This window comes from Brassica napus, chromosome A8 (genome assembly GCF_020379485.1).
Source record: "Brassica napus cultivar Da-Ae chromosome A8, Da-Ae, whole genome shotgun sequence".
Classification (NCBI taxonomy): Eukaryota; Viridiplantae; Streptophyta; class Magnoliopsida; order Brassicales; family Brassicaceae; genus Brassica; species Brassica napus.
Window position 1 is genome coordinate 11,910,377 of NC_063441.1, and position 17,022 is coordinate 11,927,398.

At 33.1% G+C, this 17,022-nt stretch overlaps 6 protein-coding genes across 8 annotated transcripts; 3 read left to right on the top strand and 3 right to left on the bottom strand.

The window, feature by feature from the left end:
- Positions 1–1,357: 1,357 nt before the first annotated feature.
- On the bottom strand, positions 1,358–4,434 carry LOC111200062. Its single transcript, XM_022690740.2, has 3 exons — positions 4,216–4,434; positions 3,332–3,712; positions 1,358–3,260 (listed from the first exon to the last, which is right to left on the bottom strand). Exons 2-3 carry the CDS (start codon positions 3,699–3,701, stop codon positions 3,220–3,222), a joined length of 411 nt encoding a protein of 136 aa, XP_022546461.1. The 5' UTR covers positions 3,702–3,712; positions 4,216–4,434; the 3' UTR covers positions 1,358–3,219.
- Positions 1,536–3,216, bottom strand: LOC125576923 (B3 domain-containing protein REM10-like). Its single transcript, XM_048737462.1, has 4 exons — positions 3,198–3,216; positions 3,027–3,145; positions 2,278–2,511; positions 1,536–1,763 (listed from the first exon to the last, which is right to left on the bottom strand). The coding sequence occupies exons 1-4, from the start codon at positions 3,214–3,216 to the stop codon at positions 1,536–1,538; spliced, it is 600 nt and encodes a 199-aa protein (XP_048593419.1).
- Position 4,435: 1 nt separating the features above from the next.
- On the top strand, positions 4,436–6,407 carry LOC106437885 (iron-sulfur protein NUBPL). Of its 2 annotated transcripts, XM_048738758.1 has the most exons (8): positions 4,439–4,658; positions 4,760–4,868; positions 4,949–5,071; positions 5,134–5,231; positions 5,317–5,443; positions 5,540–5,625; positions 5,706–5,831; positions 5,911–6,407. In XM_048738758.1, exons 1-8 carry the CDS (start codon positions 4,587–4,589, stop codon positions 6,097–6,099), a joined length of 930 nt encoding a protein of 309 aa, XP_048594715.1. In that variant the 5' UTR covers positions 4,439–4,586; the 3' UTR covers positions 6,100–6,407. The 2 variants fall into 2 exon arrangements, with proteins under 2 accessions (XP_013734345.1, XP_048594715.1); XM_013878891.3 differs by lacking the exon at positions 4,949–5,071 and having other exon boundaries at positions 4,436–4,658.
- On the bottom strand, positions 6,257–7,974 carry LOC106385047. Of its 2 annotated transcripts, XM_048738759.1 has the most exons (7): positions 7,819–7,974; positions 7,511–7,633; positions 7,360–7,424; positions 7,106–7,186; positions 6,880–7,005; positions 6,720–6,770; positions 6,257–6,625 (listed from the first exon to the last, which is right to left on the bottom strand). In XM_048738759.1, exons 3-7 carry the CDS (start codon positions 7,387–7,389, stop codon positions 6,374–6,376), a joined length of 540 nt encoding a protein of 179 aa, XP_048594716.1. In that variant the 5' UTR covers positions 7,390–7,424; positions 7,511–7,633; positions 7,819–7,974; the 3' UTR covers positions 6,257–6,373. The 2 variants fall into 2 exon arrangements, with proteins under 2 accessions (XP_048594716.1, XP_013680448.1); XM_013824994.3 differs by lacking the exon at positions 7,360–7,424.
- Positions 7,975–9,567: 1,593 nt separating this feature from the next.
- LOC111200064 (dnaJ homolog subfamily B member 12-like) lies at positions 9,568–13,319 on the top strand. Its single transcript, XM_022690741.2, has 2 exons — positions 9,568–11,886; positions 12,041–13,319. The coding sequence occupies exon 2, from the start codon at positions 12,067–12,069 to the stop codon at positions 12,685–12,687; it is 621 nt and encodes a 206-aa protein (XP_022546462.1). The 5' UTR covers positions 9,568–11,886; positions 12,041–12,066; the 3' UTR covers positions 12,688–13,319.
- Positions 13,320–13,815: 496 nt separating this feature from the next.
- LOC106441825 (chaperone protein DnaJ-like) lies at positions 13,816–16,146 on the top strand. The gene has a single exon (XM_048738760.1). It carries the CDS (start codon positions 15,048–15,050, stop codon positions 16,089–16,091), a length of 1,044 nt encoding a protein of 347 aa, XP_048594717.1. The 5' UTR covers positions 13,816–15,047; the 3' UTR covers positions 16,092–16,146.
- The last annotated feature ends 876 nt before the right edge of the window (positions 16,147–17,022 follow it).

Sequence of the window (17,022 nt, forward strand, 5' to 3'; positions counted from 1 at the left end):
AGAATAGTATTTTTTTTTCTTTTTGAATAGTTAAGGATCATAGTCTAAAAGGTGTGTGTAATAGTGGTACTCGATTTGGAGTCTTTAGGAATAAAAAAATAATTTTTTTTTTAAAAAGTGAAATTAAAATTTTTGAACAAACTGTAAGCAAACAGACATATAAACCGTAAGCAAACACAAATAAGAACATGAAAGAAGATTGTAATCGAACGAGACTATCCGCAAATCGTTTCAAAACAAATTCGATTTAAAACCCTAAATCGAGTGAAAACCCCAAATTGATTGAAACCCTAATTTTAAAAGACAAATCGATTGAATCTTCACAACCTAACCCTAATTTGAGGGGAAAACAACAAAGAAAACAAAATCTCAACGCATAAATCTACAAAATCACCCTACGATTTACCTTCTTTTCGGGATGGATTGAATCGCCTTCGATATTGCCTTCACTCGAGACGTTTTTTTTTCCTCGCCTTTGGTCTACAATGATTAATTTTTTTTTGATACGTACGAAAGACAAAACCGACGGATGAACCAAATAGTGCCACGTCTCTAAGGATCAAGTCCGTTAAATCCTTATACGGATTGATCCTTGGATTATTTAGGTTAAATAATACTCCCTCCGTTCCTATAAGATGTATGTTCTGGAAAAAAAAATTGTTTCAAAAAGATACATTTTTTACCTTTTCAATGTATGATTTTATGAAAAATTGTAAGTTTCAAAAAAATTAATGGTGTTTATTGAATTTCTATTGGCTAAAAGTTATGAAAAATTGTTATTCACAAAAAACAATGCATATTTAATGAGTTTTCTTAATATATGTGAAAAGTCTAGAGTATGCATCTTTTAAAAATAGATGGAGTATTTCTTTATTTCGATAAGCATCAGATTAGGCGCTAAGGATCCATTAAGGATCACCGTTGCGGCTAGCCTTAACTAAGTCTTAAGTAACATTTAATACTTAAAAATTATTAAGAAACCCAAAGCGGGGTTTTGGATTAATGATGCTTTTAGATGGCGGGAAGGGAACTCAAAGTATATAACTTTACGATTCTTTACTGCATCAAGGACAGGAACAGCTCGAGTTAGCAGACCGACTCTGCGAAGTTTTACTATTTTACCCTCCGTCTTTCTAATCGCTCTAAGAGCATCCACAATGGTGATACCCATTGTGGAGTCCTTAGGAATAAATAATCAATTTTTTTTTTAAATAGTTATGAATTCTTGTGAAAAATGTGTGTACAATGGTGAACCCGAAGTTGGAATCCTTAGGAATAAAAAAATATAAATTTTTTTTTGTTTAGTGAAATATAATTTTTATAAGAATGAAAACAATAATTAAACATAAAGATAGAATAATTCCTAAATAAAAACATGATTAAATATAAAGATTACACATAAGAGTTTATAAGATGATTGAATATTAAAATCCAACATGATCATGAATGACCACCTAATGAAGACTCACCACTCGTTCTGCTCAAGTATTTGCTCAGTATTTCAGAGCAGTCTTTTCTTTCCGGACATACACACATTATGGAGTAGTTTTCCCATCTCCAACCACATTGAACGCAAATAAGTTTCCTATCTCGCATCTGTTATCGAGACAGAACTTTCTCCAGCCTCTTGTGATGTAATACTTGCCGCCTGATTCGCTAAATCGCAAATTCACATTCCATGAATTTCCCTCTTTGTTCACCAGTATCGTCTCTTTGCATTGTTTATGCAAAGCAGTAGAACTCGTAGCTCCCACAGGAAGGTACTGCAAACAAATAATGTAAAGACACATAATAGATTAAACTATGTGTTGGTAGAAACGGAATAAAGGATTGATTTCTGAGGAAGACGCTGGAGAAATGGCGAAGGATCGCAGGTGAGGAAAAGATGCTTAGAGCATCCACAATGGTGATACCCCTTGTGGAGTCCTTAGGAATAAATAATCAATTTTTTTTTTTAAATAGTTAAGGATTCTTGTGAAAAATGTGTGTACAATGGTGAACCCGAAGTTGGAATCCTTATGAATAAAAAAATATAATTTTTTTTTTGTTTAGTGAAATATAATTTTTATAAGAATGAAAACAATAATTAAACATAAAGATAGAATAATTCCTAAATAAAAACATGATTAAATATAAAGATTACACATAAGAGTTTATAAGATGATTGAATATTAAAATCCAACATGATCATGAATGACCACCTAATGAAGACTCACCACTCGTTCTGCTCAAGTATTTCCTCAGTATTTCAGAGCACTCTTTTCTTTCCGGACATACACACATCAATGGAGTAGTTTTCCCATCTCCAACCACATTGAACGCAAATAAGTCTCCTATCTCGCATCCGTTATCGAGACAGAACTTTCTCCAGCCTCTTGTGATGTAATACTTGCCGCCTGATTCGCTAAATCGCAAACTCACATTCCATGAATTTCCCTCTTTGTTCACCAGTATCGTCTCTTTGCATTGTTTATGCAAAGCAGTAGAACTCGTAGCTCCCACAAGAAGGTACTGCAAACAAATAATGTAAAGACACATAATAGATTAAACTATGTGTTGGTAGAAACGGAATAAAGGATTGATTTCTGAGGAAGACGCTGGAGAAATGGCGAAGGATCGCAGGTGAGGAAAAGATGCTTAGAGCATCCACAATGGCGATACCCCTTGTGGAGTCCTTAGGAATAAATAATCAATTTTTTTTTTTAAAATAGTTAAGGATTCTTGTGAAAAATGTGTGTACAATGGTGAACCCGAAGTTGGAATCCTTATGAATAAAAAAATATAATTTTTTTTTTGTTTAGTGAAATATAATTTTTATAAGAATGAAAACAATAATTAAACATAAAGATAGAATAATTCCTAAATAAAAACATGATTAAATATAAAGATTACACATAAGAGTTTATAAGATGATTGAATATTAAAATCCAACATGATCATGAATGACCACCTAATGAAGACTCACCACTCGTTCTGCTCAAGTATTTGCTCAGTATTTCAGAGCACTCTTTTCTTTCCAGACATACACACATCAATGGAGTAGTTTTCCCATCTCCAACCACATTGAACGCAAATAAGTCTCCTATCTCGCATCCGTTATCGAGACAGAACTTTCTCCAGCCTCTTGTGATGTAATACTTGCCGCCTGATTCGCTAAATCGCAAACTCACATTCCATGAATTTCCCTCTTTGTTCACCAGTATCGTCTCTTTGCATTGTTTATCCAAAGCAGTAGAACTCGTAGCTCCCACTCGCTGTTCCTGAAAAACATCAAATTTTTTTTTAAAAATCCACAGATAAACTTAAAAAAAAAACAAGGATTGAAACTAACCTCCAAGAATTATCACCGCTATTAAAAGTAAAAGGCTCAGCAGAAGAGAAACTCCAAGAATTGTAATCCATGATGTCTTCTTGCATAACTCATCACACAGGGTCTTCTCGAGCTTAGCCAGCTTCTGGTCACTCTCACGAACTTGATCCTTGAGAAGACTAAGTTGTCTCTCAAAGGCACGCATCTCCTCCGCATTTGTATGTCCCCCGCATAAGTACTGAAACGGCTGAGGTGGGCACTGAACAGGCTCACCAATGTTGTAGCTACTCTCAGCTTCTTCAGCGTACAAAACCGCTTCAGCTTCAAGAAGTGAGGTCAAGTCATACTCGTCTGATGAGGAAGGCTGGGTGTAGCTATAGTCTTGTCCCATGTTTGTTTAACCTGAAATTTTAAAATTTGTAAGCACAAAATACAACAACAAAAGTGAAACAACAACTAGCACAGAGCATTCCTCATCAGACGACTAACCAAACAGAAATTTATCAAAGCATAGATGAGGAGGCTCGTGTAAACATACAACGGATCGTCTTTTAAGTTTCACAAGAAAAGAAAACCTTGAGTAAAAGCAGAAAAGCAGACGAAGGGATCGCGTATCAGGGAAGATCCCTTCATCGATTCACTAATCGTTTGAAAGCAGACATAAGCAGATGGATCATTGGTTAAAAGCAGAAAAGCAAATCGTTAATCAAACCTATTTCAGTATTGGAACTGTAACTACTAACCAAAACCTCTACAAATCGATTGAAAACCCAAATCATTTGAAACCCTAACTTGAAACAAAAACCCCAATTCGATTTCAAAAATCAAAACGAACCCTAAATTGACAGGAAAACTACAGGGAACCTAATCTAATACCATAAATCTACATATCCCTCTCGATTTACCTTGGAACTCGAGGGAAGAAGATGGAACGAGATGGATCGAAAATCGTCTTCTGTTTCTTCGAGAGGTTTTTTTTCTACGTTTATGTCGAATGATTTTTTTTTTCGTGACCACGAAACACAAACACAACCCAACCCAATCAAAGCGTGCCAGCTGCCTTAAGGACTAAGTCCTTAAATTCCTTCTACACGGACTGATCCTTCGCTTATTTGCTTTTTTTCATTTATTTTTAATGTAATTACCCTATAATCTAGCGCTAAGGACTCACTAAAACACACCTAGGAAAATCTAGGAAAGCTGAGATTTTAGGAAAATTCGGCATAAATTGCTCTCATCACGACACAAACTCTCTCTCTCTCTCTCTCTCTCTCTCATGGCCTCCGTCACGCTTCTTCTTCGGTCTCTTCGCCGCCGTGAAACCCACGCAGTCTCCGCGTACAAATTCGTATTCATTTCTCCTTACTCTCGTGGTTATCTTGAGTTTTGACGGTGTTTGGAATCGCGGATTACCAAAAAAATCTCACCTTTACGTGGTGTTTTTGGCAGAGCTCTTCAAGCGTCGGTGGGAGGAAGACGGAGCTCCGGTTAGACGGAGTCAAAGATATAATCGCCGTTGCGTCTGGTAAAGGCGGAGTTGGAAAGTCTTCCACTGCTGGTAACATCCATCACAGAGTCTTCCTTAAAAAAATTTTGTGTGAGAGATTTGAACTGTAACTTTACGGTTAATAAATGTAGTTAACTTAGCTGTTGCGTTAGCCAACAAATTTAATCTCAAGATTGGGTTGCTTGATGCTGATGTGTACGGACCATCTGTTCCGATCATGATGAGTATCAATCAAAAGCCTCAAGTTAACCAAGGTAAGGTCATAGACAAGTGCCTCTTGTAATTTCTAACTTCTGTAACCTCTGTGTGTTTGAAGATATGAAGATGATTCCGGTAGAGAACTATGGAGTTAAATGCATGTCCATGGGACTCCTTGTAGAAAAAGATGCACCTATTGTGTGGAGAGGTCCTATGGTCTGTCTTTCCTTTCTAAGATCACTGAGGAAGCCTTAAAAAGAACTTTTCGTTCAGTAATCAAAGCTTGTGGTTACTGTTACAGGTAATGAGCGCTCTTGCTAAGATGACAAGAGGAGTTGATTGGGGAGATCTTGATGTTCTTGTTGTCGATATGCCTCCTGGAACCGGTGATGCACAAATTACCATATCTCAAAACCTTAAACTCTCAGGTGTGTGTGTGTATATAATACATATCTGAGTTGTTGTTAAGATTAGACAAGTCGTGTGTGTAGTTTAGTTTACTCAGAGTGTGTTTATGTTTACAGGTGCTGTGATTGTGTCCACTCCACAAGATGTAGCGCTTGCTGATGCTAATAGAGGAATCTCCATGTTCGACAAAGTTAGAGTACCTGTACGGTAGCCATCTATACCGTCCCTTACTACTAGTTTTGTCTTCGCTTCTTCTTAACGTTTCTGAACTTTTGTACTTAGATCTTGGGGCTTGTTGAGAACATGAGTTGCTTCGTTTGTCCTCATTGTAACGAAGCTTCTTTCATATTTGGGAAAGAAGGAGCACGCCAGATGGCTGAGAAGAAGGGCTTGAAACTCATCGGTGAGGTAAATGAATCTAAAGCTAAAACCGAGGTTATAGTGTTGTACATTCTCTATGTGGCCTTACTAGATATCGTTTTTGTAGATTCCACTGGAAATGAAGATCAGAGAAGGGTCTGATGAAGGTGTTCCTGTGGTTGTTTCTTCCCCTGGTTCTGTAGTATCAAAAGCTTATGAAGATCTAGCTCAAAACGTGGTGAATGGGCTCAAAGAGCTACGTGATAATCCTGAGAATGAGATTCAGATGAAACTTAACGTTCCACACTCATCATAGACCAAGCCATGAGAACAAGAGGCATTGTAAAACCAAGTTTTGTCATGCTACTTCACCTTCTCAGATTACAGTACCAAATAGAAAATGTTTTGCAAAATCCTGAGAAAAGAATCTATCTGCAGAGGACAACAAAATAGAGACGCACTCTTTTGAACAATATGGAAGGTTTTCATTTATTAGATAGGGAAAGATGATGAATGTAATTTAAAAGATTTTTGTCAAAAAAGTAATAATAATCAATGTTGTTGAGATCAATTCACAATGTATGATGAGATCACCAAATAATATCTTCATTATATTCTGCTTCATCTTGATCTTCATATTCAAGATCAGCACCGCCATAGAATTCGTCCTCTCCTCCATTAGCATCTTCAGTACTATAATCCTCGTTCCAGACTGGTTTATCTTCTTCTTCAGAACCCTCAGGTTCCAAAAGGCATTCTTCTTCGCTGCTTTGCTGTGAATTTTTCACTTGGTCACCAACAACAACTGGTTTCTCTAACTTAGTCCTCTTTGGAGAGTTCTCCTACACAGATGTGAATACACATAAGAGACTACACAAAGAAACAAGAGGCTAGATAGTGTGACAGATAACGCTAGAGAGACAGGGGTAAACTTACATCATCAAATAGCTTATCCAAGACATCCAAATTGATATATGCACTAAGTCTCTGTACACAAGAAGACACAATAAATTTAGCTGCAGATGTAAAACTAAAGAAGATCCAAAGATATCTCAAACTATAACAGGCAACGAGCTGGAGGAATAGTAGCACTGACCTTTTTCTTTTCACTTTCTGCATTGCTTTGGGTTGTGGTTGCAGAAGTTTTCTTACTAGGAGCAGCAGTAGTCTTACTAATAGGATATTTCTTTTTCACTGTAGTAGTAGGTTTCCTCTGCGTTCCCTGATAATCAATAGAAAATGTTAAGTATCATTAACAAGAACGTCAACTTAACAGTTAGCAGAAATCAAGAAGATGGAAGACAGGATGAAAGCAAAAATACATTTTTGTACTCAGGGTTCATCAGCTCCCATGCTATCTTCCTCAGGAGTGATTCTTTTGTAGTATTTAGATAACTAGCAACCTGATGAACAAACAATAAACCATAAAAAGTCAGAACAAAAAGTACATAAAACTAGCTTTTATCATACATAAAAACCGAACAATAGACACAGCAGAAAGCAGAAGACAAAACACAAGAGAATCAGTTTTGTCTACGTTATATATGGTCGGAACCAACGACGTGATGGGACTTACATGTGTAAAAATAGGCGTGGTTTGCCACATTCCAGGAACCAATTGTTGTGTTTACTTTACAGAGACTAAGAAAACCAATAGATATGATTCAAATTCAGATAAAACAAACTATACACCCTTATAAGGTATATACTATTTATTTATATTTTACCTCAGCATCATTAATACGAGATAAGTCCTCTGCAAGATCAGCAACACCTCTTAGGTTTCTAGCCATTGGTCTAGAAGATGCCAATGTGTCTTCTTTTGAGGATGGTTTTACTGAATTCTCCACCTGTAAACGATTAGAAAAGAATATTCAAATATGTATAGACAATGCTCCACAAAGAAACATATGTTCGAGTTTTGTTTTTTTTTTTTGAATCGTCTGGTGTGTCAAAGTCATCCAGATTCGGATCTAAGCCGTGAAATTGACTCTAGAATCGGATCAGGCAACGAAAAAGGAGGAGAGTGACTTACCATTCTTCACGGAACAAATGTGGCGAGATTGAATCGGCGGAGAGAATTAGGGTTTACAAAATCAGAAATTCTCCTTGAGAAGAAGTGTTTATGATTAACGAGACCGACATCGGAGAGAAGGTGATTTTAAATAATTTTCCTTTTTTCCTTTTTCTATGTTTTTATTTTGAATGTTTGAAGTCACATGTGTCTTAATATGAGTGGTTGATTATAATGTTTGTCAAGTATCATGTACATACAATTAATTTTTTTGTAATATTGTTTAATAAATCAGTTTTTATGGGTTAATATTACGCTAACATTGATAATTATCAATAAATTAAATTAATTATCTAATGTCATTATTAATATTTTAAAAAATTTATTATTAATTTTTTTTGTTTTATTTTTCTAAAATAACAAAAATTATCTACAAATCTGAAAATCTTTAAGTTGATTTTTCTCAAAAGTAAGATTAGTATACTTGATTAACTAGTTGATGTCCCACAACTTGTGCAGATTAATATATATACCAAATACATTTTTAGTTCTAATGTTTATTTTTACGAAAAATAATAATTAATTTTGATAGAAATTTTATATTATTATAGATCATAAAACTTCAATACTAATTTTGATAATCAATGCATTAAATTATGTTCTTTTGTTTCATAGTTTTATTTATGTGATGTAGATTTCGGATCAAAATATTTTCTATAGTAATAACTAAATTACAAAATTTGTATTTGAAATTAAACACATATATATTATATTTGGACTGAAAGGAAATCACTGGCACTGAAAGGATTTTATAAATTCACAACTATAAAACATCAACAAAATAATGATAGTGTAGAAGTGTTCAATCCGGTAAAATTGAACCATTTAAAACCAAACCAAATTGAAATAGAGAAAATCATCTGGATTTGGTAGTATCGAATAAATTGAATGGATGTTATTTTAAAAAAATTGCAGTATATAGATATGGTTCAGCATATTAAGCGATCAAATCGAATGAACCAAAAAAATCCGATTAATTCAGATATATTAGTATACTTATATATAAACTTTTTGATAATATGTATTTGATCAATATTTTTAATAAAATCAGAGAAACTGATGACAAGTAAACAAATAACTAAAATCATGGAAAATATGACAAGTAATCAAATTTACTTCCCAAGTAATAGTATAGATAGATAAGAATTAGTTTTAAAATAGTTACTTTATAAATATTGTGCATTTTAAAAATATATAACTATGAATATAATCAATTATACATATATAAATAACAAATTAAACTATTTGTAATATTTAGGGTTTTTACTTACAATTATTTAGAAATAAAATATTTCTTATTTTTAGAATAATTAAAATTCAAAGCTTATGTGGAAGCATGGGGTTCATGATCCTATGGAAGTCCAGTGTTTGACTGACACATGGTGCATGGGACTTGTTCCAGATAGAAGCTGGACAAGTAATGTTAGGAGGCCACCTGGACATTCCAAAGATCGCAAGAATAGTTGTTGAAAAAATAAATTAGCCAGTTATAATTTGGTTATTTTATAAATATTTATAATATGTATATAAACACGGAATAGTCATCTGATAATAAAAATATTTCTTTATTTGACCGGAAAAATGTATTTATTTTTTTTTCTCTAATGAATATTGAAGATTCGGATGACAACATGCGGGATACCTGCGAAAATTGCGGTGCGATCCTAATAATAACAAAAACATATGTAGATATTTTTGTTTTTAATTAACTGCGGTGCGGGTAAGATGTGTATATAAACATTTGATGCCCGTAAATATGGTAAAATACATAATGTAGTTGGAATAGATTTAACCAATCTTAATCCGAGAGACAACACAATATCCTTGGAGAAGATGGCTTTGATCGGTGACATGAGTTACATTTGATTAATTTTGAGTTAGGCTTGTAACTCAAAAAGTTACCAATCATGCATTAAATTTTATTTTTTAATTTTAGGTTTTATTTAAGATGTGTTGTAATTAAGTTACAACTTTAACTTGGACCTCTTATAAAATTGTTAACTCAAAATTTAAAGCTACATCAACAAAAATCCCATATTTTAGAAATTGAGTTACAAATTTGATTAATTTTCTGTCTACAAAAATGAAAATAGTGCGTTCTACCAATAATATCATAATTTTTATTTAATATCTATATTTATTGTAATATTTGGGATAATTAATTAATAAATTGACATTAACAATAGATATTAACTAATTCTACCAATAATGTCATAATTAAGTTTATCTTATAGTTTATGATTTTAATCGGTTATATTATATCCACGTTCTCTGATTTTTATTTATTTTAGGATAAATAATTAGTTTAAGTAATATTAGTGTTTTAAATTTTATTAAACCTATATATATATCAATATATTATCATCATATTTAGGATAAATAATTAATAAACTGATGTTAACAATAGACATAACCAATATCTATTAGTAATATCATAATTAGGTTTATCTTATATTTAGGTTATGATTTAATCAGTTATATTACAGCCACATTCTCTATTGTTTATTTCAAATATTGATCCAAATCAACATTATTAAAAATTAAAGCTAAGATTAAATTTTATTGAAAATATATGTAATAAAATGTAAGCTAAATATTTTTTATATATTAAATATTAAACAATCATATTTCTAACTGAAATAAATTAATTTGTATTTATACACTATGAAAATCAAATTATTTAATCTTTAAAATCACAAATATTATCAAAATAATAAATTTAAAACCAAAATAATAAATAACATATTAAAGACTAAATATAAATTAACTAAAATATTAAAAATATATGTAAGCATGAAAGATAAAAACATTAAATAACATAAAATAATTTGATAACAATTATACAGATAATAAGTTTTTTGTATAACTTATGTATTAAAGTAGAGCTATTTTTGGTATTGTAAATTTATTATTAAAATGTGTAGTTTTCTTCTTTTTTTTAAGTTTTCCTCTGTCTCTGGCTTTTCCTCTCTAAGTCGCCATCTTTATGTTAAGTTTTCTTCCTTTTTTTTTTGCTTAAATTTTCTATGTTAAGTTGCAAAGGTATGAGTCTGTTTAAGTTGGACATCCAAGTCGATAGATAATTTTCGTTGACCGACTTCATTGCTGCCTATTTCGTTCTCTCCTCTGTTTTTGTTATAGGTGCGGAAACTTTGAGCGAACAAGATACTAAGAACTGAGCAAAACGACATGGAGTGTGTAATAAGGTTGAAGCGAAAAGGGCAATGGATATTGCCGAGAAGAAAATTTCAGAGAGTGATTACGTAGGAGCCAAGAAATTCGTCAACAAGGCTCAGAATTTGTATCCGAATCTTGATGGACTGAAACAAGTGTCGGTGATGATCACTGGAGGAAGAGAAGCTGATTGCTACAGAGTTCTTGGTGTTGATCCTTTGGCTGATGATGAAACTCTGAAGAAGCAGTACAGTAAGTTAGCTCTTTTGGTTCATCCTGACAGGAACAAGTATAAAGGCGCGGAAGGTGCGTTTAATTTGGTTTTAGAAGCTAGGCGTCTGTTATCTGACAAAGGTTAGTAGAACCGCTTATGATCAAACGCCGGGATGCAGAAACCACCACCATACCAGAAATCTCGGTGAAAAGTGTTTATGATTTACGAGACCGACATCGGAGAAGGTGGTTTTAATTCCTTTTCTATATATTTTTTTTATTTTGAATTTGATTTGTCACGTTTTCTAGTTTGTGTGGTTATAAACACATTGGCTTTTTAATAATACGGTATTTCTGTTGTACCTTTATTGGTGGAAAGCTATGCCTTGATATTTCCTTTTTACTTTTTTTTCTTCTTGATATTTCCTCGTATCAAGTCGGCAAAAGAGTGTACGAAGACTGACGGGATTAGGAGAATAAAATCACAAACCTTATAATATCAGGAGCACGTAGCTTTTTTATTATATAAAGGAGAAGCAATTCATCTATTGATTGAATCATCCGAACAAGAGATAGAGATCAAGCACATAAGAATAGATCTTTAGTTCTTATTTTTGTTATCTAGCTATTCTTTGTTACAAGGTAAAGCTTTGGTGTTTTAAATTCATTCTTAGATATCACAAAACAAAACCCTAATCAAATTCGTCCGTTGAAAATCTGTTTAATTTGCTAGTGATTTTGTTTAATATATGTAAACATTCCCTGATGCTATTTTTTGGTTCGGAAACGTTTCCAGGGAACTAAGTATAAACTCTCAACAACATGGATAAGGATGAAGCGAAAAGGGCATTGGATATTGCTGAGAAGAAACTTTCAGAGAATGATTACGTTGGAGCCAAGAAATTTGTTAACAAGGCTCAGAGTTTATACGCGGATCTTGATGGCTTGAACCAAGTGTTGATGATGATCAATGTTTATACCTCTGCAGAAATCAAGATTAGTGGAGGAATAGAAACTGATTGGTACGGAGTTCTTGGTGTTGATTATAAGGCTGATGATGAAATAGTGAAGAGGCAGTACAAGAACTTAGCCCTTTTGCTTCATCCGGACAAGAACAGATTTAATGGAGCGGAAGGCGCGTTTAAGCTGGTTTTACATGCTTGGTCTCTGTTATCTGACAGGGCTGAGAGATACCTCTATGATGAAAGGAGGATGAAGAAGAAACCACCACCAAGTGCAAAGGCTAGGGATGCGCCTTCAAATATGTTTTGGACAATGTGCAGTGAGTGTAAGACACGATGCGAATATTGGAGGGATTCTTATCTTAACAGGACCGTACTATGTCCAATGTGTGGTAAGACTTTCATTGCAACCGAGCAAATTCCACGGGCAGTTAAGAAAACCAGCAAGACCTACAATGTATTGTTTGGGTATTGTAGATGAATCTTAACTGTTTGACTTTTTTTAAGAAGTCTAAGATGTCAAATTTTTAACCTAATTTGATTTTTTTTCTCGTTATATAAATTAAAATTTGCATATTTTCTTTTTAAAACAAGTTAACAGAATTTAAAGTTGTTTTTTTTTTTGTTAAAGTCTCCAGACTCAACTTGAAGATATCAAACTTAAGATTAATTCTTCAATTTGTTCTCATGTATTTATGATTTTTTATATTGTTTATGTTTTTCATATTTTTAGTCTTCTCCTCCCAAAAAGGTAAAATGTGTATTTAGATGTGGTTTTGTTTTTAATATAATTCAAACTGAAAGGTGAATTTTTTTACAATAAATTAAATTTAAACAATTAAGTTAATTTTATTAATAATTTAATTTAAAATTTTATTAGTATAAATTTAAACTAAATTAATTTGATTGGCAAGTATAATTATATGAAAATTAATCATTGGTTTTATTCTTTTTCACTGAACACAAATAATTGGTGAATTGTATGCAAATTAATTTCTATTATATTTTGAATAAATATCTATACTATTAAAAGGGAAGGATTTTTAAAAAATCTACTTATACAAGGTTGTTGGACTCATTCATTAATAATATGTTTTATTTAATATTTGCCTTAATCAATCAAAATATCTCTACTCCTATTTATAAGGAACATACTAAGATGATTATGTTAATTGTTGTTACTAATCGATTTAAAACAAACACTACGGCCAAACACTAGCAGCTCACGAAACTAATTGATTTCTGTTATAACATATGTACTTATGATATTACATTATTTTTTAGAGTTTAAATAAAGAAGCACAATAACAAAGCACATAGTATGATATGAAAACAAAATAATAATAGTAAAATCATTAATCTAACAATTTTGGGGAATAGGTACGAAAATTAACTAAAACTAAAAATATTTATAATAAAATTTTCTTATTCATATAAGTTTAGAAACTATTTAAAACCCTATAAATCTATACTTTTAAATTAGCCAAAAATCTGTTAATTAATCTTTGTTCTCATAAACTTAACAAATATAGCTATTATAAAATGCACATAAAATATAAAAAATATAGGCATCGAATATTCGGATTTGGAACAGATCGGTTCATTTTGGATATAGATCCTTAAAGTCCTAGACATTTGGACCCAATTAGGTATTTGAAAATATTTGGTTTGGGGTTTAGGTTGGTTTCTTTCAGGTCCGAATCCATGATTCAAATACATGTAAATAACTCTAACTTTTGGATACATAACGGGTCTGATCGGTTCTAATATTTTAAACCCGAAAATATTTGAAATATCCAAAAAAATCTAAAAAGTACATGAAAACCCAAAAGATACTTGACACAAAAACATACCTGAAAACTCAAACGAATATCCAAAATATTAAAATATCTAAAAAGACCTAAAATTTTACCTCAAAATCTGATCCAAAAACCAAAAACAAATACGTAAATTTATATCAAAATGCGATTTTTTAAAAATTTTACCTAAAACCCGAAACTATAACAAAAATCTAAACATGAAAATTTAAAATTATCCGTAATTTTAAAAACATATTCAAAATATTAAAATATACCTAATAAATAAAAACTATTTTGGATACTTTGGATACTCGATTGGATCTCGAATAAGACCTGGACTCGATAAAAACTTGCGGTCCAAAAACTACCCAATAGGTACTTTGTCATGGATCCATACAAAAGTCGAATCTGTAAACTAATTCATAAATTATACAAATTTTAAAATTTTTCTTCGATATAATACGACTTTCTAACATAATAATGTACAACATCACTAAATACTAATTCATATCAAAATTTGTGTATCATCCAAAATAACCTGTGCTATTATACGTAAGGAGGAGAGTGTGCATTGAAAAAAAAATTGCTCTTATATGAAAATCTATAAAAAAAAAATACAAAATTACAAAAGATACAAAAATACAAAACCTATACAGAGTGATACAAAAAAGGTTGTCTTTCAAATATTTCTTACGACTATTAACTCACATGTTTCTACTCTACTAAATTTTACAAAAACCGTAAAAATAATTCTAAAAAATTGATCGATGATTTCCTTTTTACTATCGCCACTACTAATTAATAATTTCCTTTTTTTTCCGTAAAATCACATTCTATAAATATTAGACTCTTGCTTCTTCTATTTATAACTCGTATTACAGTGTTCTCGATCTTATCTTCTTCTTCTTCATCTCCCGTTTACTTATTCTGATTAGCAGAGATTCTCTGCAAAGTTTAGACACATAGTAACGCTTTGATTCTGTATACAAGAAACAGAACATCGAGACCTGATTAAAACCCTAATATCTCTCTCAACGACGACATGGAGTGTAATAAGGAAGAAGCTACAAAAGCAATTAAAATTGCAGAGAGAAAACTCTCAGAGAACGACTACAACGGAGCGAAGAGATTCGCTGGAAAAGCTAAGACTTTGTATCCAACCCTCGATGGTTTGGAACAGATCTCAACGATGGTCGATGTTTTCATCTCTGCATCGAACAAGACAAACGGAAGTGAATCAGACTGGTATGGGATTCTCGGTGTTGATCCTTTGGCCGATGAAGAAGCCGTCAAAAAACAGTACAAGAAGCTAGCACTTTTGCTTCATCCAGACAAGAACAGGTTTAATGGAGCGGAAGGCGCGTTTAAGCTGGTTTTAGATGCTTGGTCTCTTTTATCTGACAAGGCTAAGAGAGTTGCCTATGATCAGAAGAGGAAAAGGAAAGAAGCTAAAGAGAAAAAGAGTGAACCAAAAAAAACGGAAAAGAGGGCACGGCAGGAGCCAGGTTCTTGTAACGTGGATGGCAAGGCAAAAGAAGCTTCATCGAAAAAGAAGAAAGTTAGCAGTACCTTTTGGACAATGTGCACTTATTGCTTGACGTACTCCGAACATGTGAGAGCTCATAGTCTTGACAAGACCTCGCATTGTCCATTCTGCCATGGGATTTTCGTCGCGACGGAGAAGTTTCCAGAGATGGTCAATGGGAAGCCATTCATCAGATTCGCTCCTCCTCGCCAACAAGCTACCTTTTGGACAATGTGCACTCATTGCTCGACATACTCTGAGCATGTGAGAGCTGCTCATCTTGACAAGACCTTGCCTTGTCCATTCTGCCATGGACTTTTCGTCGCTACAGAGAGCTTTCCTGAGATGGTCAACGGGAAGCCATTCATAAGATTTGCTCCTCCTCGCCCTAAGCCTCAAGCAACAAGCGGAAGCACAAGTGATGCTCCAAACTCTACTCATGAGGCAGACATGCATTTCAAGAAGCCGATGGCAACAGGACATCCACGCTCTAGATTTGAAGATCTAAACTCTACTCATGAAGCACAGAGGCTTTTTTCAAGAAGCGGACGGCAGGTGTGAGATAAGAAGTTAAAGAATCCTGATTTTTTTTTAAATGTTTTGGTTTAACTAATTTTTGTAATCTTTTAGTAATAGATGAAGTTGATTAATCAAAGTTGCTAGCTACATTTATCACTAGTTGTCTCACGTTTCAAAGTTGAAACAAGAATGAATAATCTTAGTAATACTAACAGATACATCTCTTACTCCTTTCTGTCAAATTCTTGATAGCTTTTACTTAATCTTGGAAACGTTGTCTGGAATCTGTACATGGCTCTGCTAAGAAGGTGGTAGATTTTACCAAGAGGTAATCAGTCAGAAGTTTAGATAATATAGTTCATCTAGCTTTTCATTAAATACTCCGACAGTGAGATGACTTGTATGTATCTGATAAACCCATATCCGACACAAGAGGCTTAATGTACATTAAAGGGATGATATATAATGTTTCACATGAATTGCCATTTGTGATCACAATATGAGAGAAGAGCAAGTGGGTAAAGCTCCTCATGTAATCTCACAGAAGAGGTCACGAGATGGATCCTATAAGAGTAAAGAGAACATCCCCAGCTTGTAACGTGAAGAGCAGGGATTACATGAGGGGTTTAGGATTAGTTACTACTTACTATGGTGGTTGGTCCACAATTTAATCTGGTATAATAGTACTATAGACATAGCAATACGACTTCTTTACTCTGTTTAACCAAAACAAAGGGTTTATGAAACTGAACCTCCTTGGCTAAACAAAGGCAGGAGCAGCATGTCTATTTTCGTGACTATTGATGGTTGGCTCTTCACCTCCCAGTGTGTGTAGTAGTTGTTAACCACATGAAAGCGCCTGCAAAAATTCGTCATTACACAACCAACTTTCCACAGTCTGAAACTCTGAACGAATCACAGTTTAAACAACTCAAAGAAAATGAAAAACAAATAATAACTAGAGCACTTATAC